Source organism: Rhinichthys klamathensis, unplaced genomic scaffold (assembly GCF_029890125.1).
Source record: "Rhinichthys klamathensis goyatoka isolate OS25496 unplaced genomic scaffold, OSU_Roscu_1.1 h1tg000040l_1, whole genome shotgun sequence".
NCBI classification, from domain to species: domain Eukaryota; kingdom Metazoa; phylum Chordata; class Actinopteri; order Cypriniformes; family Leuciscidae; genus Rhinichthys; species Rhinichthys klamathensis.
The window spans coordinates 5220540-5232626 of record NW_026606587.1 but is presented as its reverse complement, the minus strand read 5'-3'; the positions used below and the strand labels follow the sequence as shown (position 1 = coordinate 5232626).

The following is a 12087-nucleotide window of genomic DNA, read 5'->3' as shown; positions in this document are numbered from 1 at the left end:
CACCCAGAAACTCAATAAAACCCTCATGACAGACACTTTTAATCTCATTTGACACTGATTTTGTAATTTTCCGCCTCTGTTTGACGTTGCAGTTATTAGCATTCACCTTTTGTCAGGGCAAGAGTCCTGTTGGATTGTTTTGGCTGCTGGTTAATAATTTCTCACCCCATGTCATGGCCTTTGCACAAAACAGAAATCCTGATAACATTTGTTTTGACAGCTAACTCATTAGCAAACTATCACAAGGCCAATCCTGTCAATCAGGATTGATCAGAAAAAAAAAAAAGGAGCGACAGTAGGAACCAGATGCAACAAACATTTATTCAAACAAACATGATATTAAATCCAGGCATAACTGATAAATAGACATGCAGTGTTTGAAATTAACTTTTTTTTTACCCACCCGCCAATTTGGCTTCTAAATTAAGTTACCGGCCATTCAGAACTTGAATGAACAAGAAATGAACATGATTACACTAACTACGTCACAGCTTACTGAATACTTCATTCATATATATATATATATACAGAATATCTCTATCAATCCAAATTTTATTATAATTATACATGCATATATATATATATATATATATATATATATATATATACACACACACACACACACACACACACACACACACACACACACACACACACACACACACACACACACACACACACACACACACACACACACACACACACATACACATACATATGCACACACACACATACACATACATTATATATAATGTATATATGTGTGTGTGTATATATATATATATATATATATATATATATATATATAAATAAATATGCATGTATAATTATAATAAAATTTGGATTGATAGATTTCATAATTCATTTCTTTTTCAAACAAAATCCTGTCATCCAGCATCTCCTCCCTTCATCTTTCATCCTTATCACCAAAAATGTGTTTTAGGTGGACCGATCAATATAGTACAAAGTGAATACAGTACAAAAAATGTCTTTTGTTAACCAAATGCTTTTTAATCTTCGCTATTGCTTCAATGCAAATGAACAAGCACGCCGTTATTTGTTGCGTATTCATAGGCATGTTCAAGTAAGCCAGATATGTGCAGATTCTGCGCTATGCACTGTATTTAATAGATCACGATGACTCACGAGTTGAGTATTTGCACTAAGTGTGCACAGATTTGACTTACACAAACTTCCCCAGCAAAGTAAGTAAACATAACACGCCAAATTGGCTTGTGATTTGACAGCGTTACCCACCACAGTTGATTTTTATCCACATTTGGCGGGTGTTAATTTCAAACACTGCAGACATGGGCAAGGAATGCAAACAAAGCTGACAAGCACACATGTAACATCCATAGAAGGACAACACCAGACAAAGAACATGAGAAAAACTTGGGTATTTATACAAAAGGGGTGATTGGCAAACAAGACATACCTAGGAACAATCAGGAGCTAATCAGCCAGGGTAGGGTAACAATCAAGGCAGGCAAGACAACAATGGAAACCAAACACAGGAGTGAACACAGAAACAAATGGGAACATAGAATAGACTTCAACATAAGTCCTTTACAAGACAGGGGAACACAGGCTGGGATCATGAGACAGACTCTCACTCTACAGCCCAGTCTTTACTCGATAAAAAATGCAGCGCACCAAATGCGCCCCATGTCTGTTATACATCCTCTGATATGCAGTAACAGTCTTCACTGGTTTATTAAATGTTGAAAGAGCAGGTTTTGAATGTGATGATAAAGACTCATACCACTTAACAAACACACCATATACACTTGGGTGATATTACTTGTCATTTGGTGTATGTGAACACTCCCCAAGACTGCATTTATTTAATTAAAAATACAGTAAAAACAGTAATTTGTTAAATATTTCAATTCAAAAAGTTCTATTTTACTATATTTTAAAATGTAATTTATTCATTCGATGGCAGAAGCTGAATTTTCAGCAGCCATTTCTCCTTTCAGTTGTTTTAATGATTTGTTGCTTAGCAAAAACTTTTTAACATTGATGATAATTTGTTCTTATTTCGTTAAAAAAAAGTTGAATCTTACTGATCTCAAACTTTTGAACAGTTGTGTATGTTTGTGGGTAAAGTGTTTATTCTCATGCGTGTATGTTTTCCACTAGGCTGTTTAGTTTGTCTGTATGGCAAAGGTCCAATATGTGTAAAGCAGTTATAGGATGCCCATGTGTGCAAGAAAGCTCTGTTTATGACTATGTATAAAAATGCAGCCATAAACTTCCCGCTGGACGGCTACTGTAACTGCACTCTAATCAGCCCATTAACCCTGTCATCATAAAACACACACCATTTCTCAAAGCCCCACTCATATTCTACCCCAATCTTTTTACTCCCCAAGTACAGTCTGCTGATTGCTGCATTCAGAGAGATTAGGGTCGACCATATGAGTGAGGGAAGAACAATGGAGAGAAAAAAGTCTTATACTTTGATGGAAACATCATGTGTTGAGATTTACTAGGCAGGAATGACTCAAATCCACACTAGTTTAGTTAATACAGAGATCTCTGCTACCAAGGAATGTGGAAAGGCACATTTTTATCTGTTTTTCCATAATGTAAAATACTACGTCCAGTGTAAAAACACACTGTAGATTTTTAATATGAAACATGTCATAAAGGATATTGAATTTGTAGTCTTTAAAAAGATTGGTTTCTTGTCAAGACTGAGTTATAATACGCTCAAAATAGAACAGCAGACATTGTACACTATCCATAGACTCGGAATCACTTATGAAGTTGCCATGAAAGCATAAGCACTTTTGCCTTAGAGGCATCTGTAATCATACCTCTTCTGTAGTACAAAATCAGGACTGATCCCTCCATAATGTTTCACTAATGTGGGTATATTTTCTACATAACTCAAAGATGGAGATGGAAGATTACTGAGGCCCTTCATTCTTACTACAGATATACACATCACTGTTGGATTGTGTCTTGCTGTTTGGTTGTGTTTTTAAGGTGGTGTCAAGTTTAACTTGTAGATGAATGAACTCTTTCTCTCTTTCAGCTCAGACTTCGCCATGCAGAGGTTTGACAGAGAATCAGAGGTGTACAAGATGATTCAGGAGAACAAAGAATCGCGTGCGGCTCCTCGCCAATCCAACACCTTCAAGATGCTGCAGGAGGTGCTGGAAGCTGATGAGAAAGGTTTGTAAGACCGCATAAAAAGAGTGCTTTGGGAAATTAATGCCACAGGCTTAGACATTCAATGAACGTCTAACAAAGTCTAGTTCACATTTTTCACAATTGTTCCAAAATTGCGAAAACAGTGTTGGTTATAAAAAACAATCGGAAAAAGAAAAACATCAGAAAGTGTTATGTTTTATTTTGGTTGTCAGAAGACAACCGAAATAACCATGATGTAAAAGCTTTTAGCGCATGCTTAATGTTTTTAAGGACAAGTTCGGTATTTTACACTTAGCCCTGTTTTAAGATCGTTTCTGATGAAATAGAACGGTTAAGATTAAAATTTGGACACATGCTGCTGTCCCGAGAATTTTCGGTTTCTGTGGTTGCACCCGCCCCCTCTCCCCCCCCCCCCCCCCCACCTCCACAATGGTTGCATAGGTGCACAGGAACAATCCTTCCTAAAACGCATTAAACTTTAGTTTACAAAGCCGTGAAACTCACCGAGTGGTCAGTGGTGTTCACTGATATGCTCACACAAAAATCGCTGTAAAAGATGCTTTCCAACAGGTTTTATCGTAGTTTTTCTCCCAAGTCAAGTGAATGGAGTTGCACCTATGCAACCATTGTGGAGGTGGGGGCGTGCAACCACAGAAACCAAAAATTCTCGGGACAGCAGCATGTGTCCAAATTTTAATCTTAACCGTTTTATTTCATCAGAAACGATCTTGAAACAGGGCTTTAAAGGGATACTCCACCGTTGTTTCATATTAAACTATGTTATTCTCTTATCTAAGACGAGTTGATACATACTTCTCTCGTCTCAGTGCGTGCACTTAATCGCTCTGTCGGGCAGAGAACTTTGAAAGCAGTTAGCTTAGCCCCATTCATTGTATATGGGCCAAACAGAGATGAAGTTAGAAGCGACCAAACACATCCACGTTTTCTCTATTTAAATATAGTTATACGAGTAGTTACACGACCAAGTATGGTGACACTAAATAAAATGTGGTGCTTTTTATAAGCGGGTAAAATGGATAACTATAATGTATGGCGGAATAGCACTTATTGGGAGCACTTCGACTCGGCGCTGTAATATCTTCACTCGTGAAAAGTCCTCTCCCCCCTCTCCCTCTCCCTCTCCCTCCGTCAACTCTGCACAAAAAACTACTAGGCTACTGCAGGCGTGCAGGTCACGTTGGTTCTATTGACGGAAATGACAGGGAGAGGGAGAGGGGGGAGAGGACTTTTCACGAGTGAAGATATTACAGCGCCGAGTCGAAGTGCTCCCAATAAGTGTCAACTCGTCTTAGATAAGAGAATAACATTGTTTAATTTGAAAAAACGGTGGAGTATCCCTTTAAGTGTAAAATACCGAACTTGTCCTTTAAGCATACATTGAAAACTGTGAAGGTGAGCTTTGAACAAAGTCAATGAGGGTGGAGGTAAAAGGGAAATGATTTTCCTCCAGGCGCTGTCATTTTATTTTTGTATTCACAGAGGGCGCCATCCTTTTTCCAAGCAAGTTGACACCAAGCCCTTCCAAGGTCACATCCCCTGTTTCTGGAGTGCAGAAACACCACACCTGTGAAAAATGTGGCACCAGTATTGTGTAAGATAAAACGTCTGAATCCCTGTTTCTGCACACACTCCATTGTACTGTATGTCCTTTGCACAGGCACGCTGGGATTGCTTAAGAGGTTAATGAGCCGGTAACTTGATGAGTGTTGTGTGATGTTTAGCCTTTAGGGAAGAATCGTTCTCATCATCTTTTCACGTTTATTAAAGTTGATGATTGAGGACGACTGAGACAAAACCATCTCAGTGGTTATTCGTTCGTATATTACCATGTGAGAATTACACTTCAACACCTTCATAAAGTGAGACAAACACTTTTCAAAACCTAGACAGCATTTTAAGGCACCTTAGGTGTGTCGTCCTCAAGAACATTGTTCCAAAAGGTACCACCTTTTGACAACAATCTAATTTACTTCAGTGCCAGTACTTCAGTGCTGTTTAAAAATCAGAATCAGAATCAGAAAGAGCTTTATTGCCAAGTGTGCTTGCACACACAAGGAATTTTCCTTGGTACTGAGGCTTCCAGTGCACATATACAAATACAGATACAACAAGTAATAGTAATACAAATAGCATCCCATAAAGCACCGTATGGACTTTCAAGTTATTCAGAACGCAACAAAATAACACAGAAACATGTGCTTTATTGCTAGGAGATGCCTGTAAAATGAAAATGTGTTCTAAAATCAATTCAAAATATCAAACATGTTTGATATCCTCCAACTGGATGGAATCAGAGTTTGAAGCTAAAGAAATGGGTGTCTGTGCCCATCATACTCTAAATCTGTCAACTCTGACTGCTCAAAATCTGTAGACTGGCTCTGATTTTCGGCAACTAGCATCAACCAGACTATAAATCGGGCAAAGTCTAGGCAAAAGTCGTCTAGGCGAAAAGCTAAGTTATAGAACAGACCTTGTGTTCAGTGACTTTAAAAGTTATATTTCTCCTTCCCCTTTCAGCACTCAGGCTGTGAGGATCACAGATGACTGTTTCCGTCATCCAGAGTGCTACACCTGTACAGAATGTGGACTCAACCTAAAGATGCGCGGTCACTTTTGGGTGGAGGACAACATGTTCTGTGAGAAACACGCCAGGGAAAGATACCTGGCTCCCAGCGGTAGCCCTCGCTCTGTTGTGTCCCCACACCACTGAGACGCCAATCAGCCGCCCTCCTGACACCACCTCCAACTCCTCTAGTTGGCTAGGAGCATAGGGAGGAGAAGATGATTTCATTGTTACGTTTTCCAATGTGAGCCAAATAAGAGTGGTTTGGCATTATGTCACTTGAAGCTTTGGGACCTGGCACAGTTAAGTCTTCTCCTCCAGGTATTGTTACACCCCACAACTAGAGACTATTGGATTTGGAAGGGGGCGTCTGCATTAGAGTGTGTGCTATTTCTATAACAGTCAGCATATTGCAGTTGAATTTCTACATTGCCTGCCACTTCCACATGTTGTATTATGCTTAGAAAACAGCTTGTTTCGATAGACATTTAACTTGGGTTTATCTTAAATAGTTTGTATTTTTGGCTGAAATTTGCAGAGCTTTTCCATAAACCGTGACTCAAATGGTTAGATGCTACAAGTGGGCATCAGCAGCGCTAATGCATACAGGACTGGTTTCCTTAGTGTGTTTGTGTGTGTGAATAGTTGCAAACGGTTTCATATATTTCAGTTTGCACCTGTTTGAAGGGTTTGATGATTACTTGGAAGTGATTCTTAGTTTGATGGATATTTCTCCCTTCATAAAATGAAACTATCATCCACAACAAATCCTCCATCCACACGCATTTAGTTTATTTGCCATTTGCTTTGTATTAAATAAGGGAAATCTAAGAAATTATGATAAATATGTGTAAATATGTTTATTTTTCACTTTAAACTGTATTTGGACTGAGCGGAGGGTTTTGCACGCACTTGTTTGTGTTCAGGGTTGCATGTTTCATTTTGACTGTATTGTGTATTTTTGGGTGAGAGAGGTTTGATCATGCTCAGATACACAGCTTTGAATGCAGGAGAAAAGAGTATCAGAGTGAAAACATCAGGCCAAGGTCAGATGAATTGTGAATCCTCACATTGTGTTTGTAGGGTTGCCTCTCTTTACCTTTTCCGTTACAAATAAAAACTTTGATAATCAGCGGATGACTTGTGTTTTGTCTATTTTACTTCATTAGGGTATTTTGGTTCAATTCCATATTAATTTGCCCATTTTGTTTAACTATAAGATGCTTCAGTAAAAATCAAATGAACTGATATTTTTCCATTAAAAAGTTTGACTCACAGAAGTAGTAATAGAACTTAAAGGATTAGTTCACTTCGGAATAAAGATTTCCGGTAATTTCGATAGTCCACTTTAGATATTCTACTAACTATTAGTAACTTTGCAGCTACATGTCAACTAACTGTCATTAGAGTATTACTAGACTGTCTGCTTAATATTTGCTAACACTTTATTTTGTTGGTCCCCCAATAGACATCTATAATCTACTGACTATAAGTAACTTGGCAACTACAAGTCAACTTATTCTACTAACCTGAACCCTAACACCTAACCATAACCTAACAGTCTACTTAAAGTTTACTATAGTCTACTAATACTCTAATGAGAGTTAGTTGACATGTAGTTATAAAGTTACTTATAGTTACGATGAACTGTTCCTTTCTGGCCATAATTCCCCAGCTCCCGTGAGCTACACACTGAGATCAAGAAGCCATGGAAGAACCCGTATTCAGCACGCATGCCTCCGTGCAGATGAGCTGTACAGATACACTGTAGCAGGTCTCCTTTCACTTTAGAGAGTCGTTTTAATGAGACTATAGCTTTGAACCTCAGACATATGATATTCAGGTGTCTGCCCTCACAGGGGGCTCTTCAATATCTGGCTTAGGCATGTGTACTAGGAGTTTTTGGAGGCGATCTAGAAGCACCCGAGCCCCTCAGTATCTGAGTGTAGGCTCTTTAGAGCTACAGCCCTTCAGTTTATCTTCTGTAAGGTCTAGTTTGCCTGGTACTGGCCTCCTTTTATTACTATAGTCGTCTATAGGCCCGCCTTTGCATTAGGCGATAAATGCTAGTAGATGTTAAAGGGATACTCCACCCAAAAATGAAAATTCTGTCATCATTTACTCACCCCCAAGTTGTTGCAAACCTGTATGAGTTTCTTTCTTCTGCTGAACACAAAGGAAGATATTTTGAAGAACGATTGAAACCCAACAGTTGTTTGGCACCATTGACTTCCATAGTAGAAAAAAAAAATACTATGGAAGTCAATGGTGCCAAAGTTCCAATCGTTCTTCAAAATATCTTCCTTTGTGTTCAGCAGAAGAAAGAAAATCATACAGGTTTGCAACAACTTGAGGGTGAGTAAATGATGACAGAATTTTCATTTTTGGGTGGAGTATCCCTTTAAGTATAAGAATAAATAGCAGCATGCTATTTCCTAAGCCTCTCATGCAGGTATATACTGGGCATTGTCAGGCCTTTCTCTCTCTGAAAGGAAAGAGTAGGAAGCAGTGTGCTGAGGCCTCCACTCTTCAGAGCTGAATTAATAGCCAGAACTATCCAGCTTGGCCTTAAGCTGGTTTCTCTCTAGTCACAAGGCCTCATAGCCGAGACCACCATTTCCCTTGTGCTTAACAGAGAAACAATGAAACAGATAAATAGGCCTCGACCCAGAGAGAAAAAAAAATTCTCTAGGTTATGCTGGTAGTACTCCCCTTGTTAGGGTCATGATTGGAGTGCTTTTGCTACCCACAGCTTTAGTTTATTCACCCTGCACTACTCCCTCCCATTTGGGTCGGTTTGAGTACACTCCCTTAGAGCCTAAGCACTGCCATGGGCTGCCGCTCTTGACAATTGAAGCTGTAGGTCTTTCTACAGGCCTCCACGATAGTACTTCTGCTGATTACACTGCCCATTGGCAGTGTAAACTAGGAAAACCAGGCCCACAGAATTTCTGTGAGAACACCTAAGATGTCTGAGGCTAGTTCTGCTAACAAGTATCACTATCAAGTAGTCAGGCCCTCACAGGCCTCCTTGAAGGCCAACGAGTTGGATGTTTAGTAATAACTGATCATCACGTTGCAGGCTCCCTTAGAGCCTCCCTGATTCTAGCCAAGAACCTGGTCAAAATATATATATATACCAAACTAACCCTAAGTCTGGTCAGAAGGTCGAAGGACTTTCACGAGGCATCCATGTTAGATCATTCCTTTCGGACCCCCTGGCCATATTCCCTTAAAGGAACCCCTTCCATGGAAGCTGTTGGCTTCAAGCCTTGAGCGGCCTTGGTAGCCCTTAGTTGTTTCTGAGGCCTCTTTGAGGCTTATAGCTTGGGCAGTGACCATAGGGAATGTGACCGGAAGGGGTAGTGTTTTTTGGCATTTCAGTGAAACTGCCATTTCTGACGTTTCTGTCACAGCTATAATTGGCATGCAGTCCCCTCAGCATGGTGGGTTTGTATATCGTTCTCCATAGCGTCATCGACGCAGTGCAAGTTCCCTTTCGAAAGGGAACGTCTCAGGTTACAACTGTAACCCATGTTCCCTGAGAACAGGGAACGAGAGACTGCGTCTTTTCGCCACGCCTCAGGGATGCCTGCTGAACAGTCCCTTCAGACGATAAGTGAATGACATGTTCTCTAGGCACCACTTTTATACTTCCGGGTCGCACTAGTAGTGACGTCATAGGCTGTCGCTGGTCAAAAACGATTGCCGTGATTGGATAAGCGTTTCAGACACCGGTTCACGTGGAGGGCGTTCCCCATAGCGTCATCGACACAGTGTCAGAACAGTGCCTGTTCTCAGGGAACATATGTTACAGTCGTAACCTGAGACGTTTTCTATTATTTGAAAGCATTTATTTAAAGGGATCATGTCATACTTTTTTATAATCCTGCTAAGATCCTGAATAATGACATCACTGTTTTCTGCAGAGCTGCTTTACAGCTGAATTGAACTCATTACATAATTGATGAACTTTACTCAATTACTGAACTGAATGAACTATGAACAGCTGAATAATGACTCTACTGTTAGCTGAATCTTAGAGAATTGAATTGTTTTCATCATTGATCATTATCTTCCAGTTTGTCACTGTAAAGCTGCTTTGAAGCAATCTGTATGCACTATATAAATAAAGATGATTGTCTTAAGTTTTAAAAACAAAAATTGCTTTATTTTTTTACAAAACTTTTTTATTAAGACATAGCTGCTTATACAAAGTAAGAGACCAATTTAACATATATACACACAAGTACAAATAAAGGGGAGGACAAAAACAGCTAAACATATAGATATATAGATATACACTCACCTAAAGGATTATCAGGAACACCATACTAATACTGTGTTTGACCCCCTTTTGCCTTCAGAACTGCCTTAATTCTAGGTGGCATTGATTCTACAAGGTGCTGAAAGCATTCTTTAGAAATGTTGGCCCATATTGATAGGATAGCATCTTGCAGTTGATGGAGATTTGTGGGATGCACATCCAGGGCACGAAGCTCCCGTTCCACCACATCCCAAAGATGCTTTATTGGGTTGAGATCTGGTGACTGTGGGGGCCATTTTAGTACAGTGAACTCATTGTCATGTTCAAGAAACCAATTTGAAATGATTCAAGCTTTGTGACATGGTGCATTATCCTGCTGGAAGTAGCCATCAGAGGATGGGTACATGGTGGCCATAAAGGGATGGACATGGTCAGAAACAATGCTCAGGTAGGCCGTGGCATTTAAACGATGCCCAATTGGCACTAAGGGGCCACAAGTGTGCCAAGAAAACATCCCCCACACCATTACACCACCACCACCAGCCTGCACAGTGGCAACAAGGCATGATGGATCCATGTTCTCATTCTGTTTACGCCAAATTCTGACTCTACCATCTGAATGTCTCAACAGAAATCGAGACTCATCAGACCAGGCAACATTTTTCCAGTCTTCAACTGTCCAATTTTGGTGAGCTCTTGCAAATTGTAGCCTCTTTTTCCTATTTGTAGTGGAGATGAGTGGTACCCGGTGGGGTCTTCTGCTGTTGTAGCCCATCCGCCTCAAGGTTGTGCGTGTTGTGGCTTCACAAATGCTTAACGTTAGCCTGTTGACATGTTTGACTGAATCTTTTAACTTGCTTTATTTCTTGACTTATATAGCTTCTTATACTTTTTAGGCTACTTATACTTTAATAATGGCTATTATTGATCAATAAAACTGAAATTTAACAAAGAGAGACAGGGTTGTGTCATTTTATTTCATATAGCCTGTAAGACTATTTTAATATATAGCCTATATATAATATATCACCAACACGTAATGTATTTTTTCATGTATGGGATGGGAAGAATTTCATATATCAATTTCCATAATAACATAATTAAAATTGCATTTCGAATCATTGTGAATACGGTAAGGCAGTATAAGCTCAGGTAAACCTCAATCACAATTTATCTTATCACAATTTATCTTAGCCAAAAACTGTTTTAATATTAATAACATTAACGGAAAGGTTGGTGGCTAAGAGTAAAACAAATATATTATTTTTTTCATTCAAAGGATTGTGTCATGTTACAGCTAAGCGCACACATTAGCCAAATGAACGGTGTTAGCTCCCCTGATCACAACAGAAGTGATGTAGATTGTGACGTGTGCAAAACTGTCCCAATTCTGCTCTTCACAGCTTCGGGCCCTTGCGCACTTACTCCGCTAAGTGCACTTTCAACAAGTGTCCACTTCGAGGAAGACCTTAGGGCGTAGTGTGGGTATTTGGGACAGGGCCATTGTCTTGACCAGGACCACACCCCTAAATGCATTGAAGCAACTGCCATGTGATTGGTTGATTAGATAATTGAATTAATGAGAAATTGAACAGGTGTTCCTAATAATCCTTTAGGTGAGTGTAAATATAGTAGTGTAAAATCACACTACTATACAAAAATTGATTTTAAAACAAAGCAAATATAATCAATAATAATAATAAATTATTGATATATACGTATATAGCACCTTTCAGACACAAAATGTTGTTCAAAGTGCTTTCGATCAAAATTGCACAGATGAATATCAACAGCAAAAATAACATTGAGCATAAAAAATACATCAGATAAAAAGGATTTAAATACATCACACAATATAAGATATAAAACATATAAAGAAAAGCCATAAAATGAAAGTAATCATTCCACAACACACAAAATGGTAAAACATTGAAAAAAACTATTTAATAAACTATAATCCATAGTAGAACTAAGTAAATGGCAGAGTAAAAAAATAAGTTATTAACAATGATACAAAAATAAAAAAACAGTAAGTGTACATGCTTCCCTAATGTCTAACGGTAGTGTATTC

At 39.0% G+C, this 12087-nt stretch overlaps 1 protein-coding gene across 2 annotated transcripts in view; it reads left to right on the top strand.

Annotated features, from left to right (window-relative positions):
* pdlim2 (PDZ and LIM domain 2 (mystique)) overlaps nt 1-6886 on the top strand; it is a 76280-nt gene extending 69394 nt beyond the window's left edge. For both annotated transcript variants that reach the window (XM_056246680.1, XM_056246681.1), the window contains exons 8-10: nt 3047-3186; nt 4666-4777; nt 5704-6886. In XM_056246680.1, the coding sequence (XP_056102655.1) occupies nt 3047-3186; nt 4666-4777; nt 5704-5896 (445 nt within the window). In that variant the 3' untranslated portion in view covers nt 5897-6886. The remainder of the gene's footprint in view (nt 1-3046; nt 3187-4665; nt 4778-5703) is intronic.
* The last annotated feature ends 5201 nt before the right edge of the window (nt 6887-12087 follow it).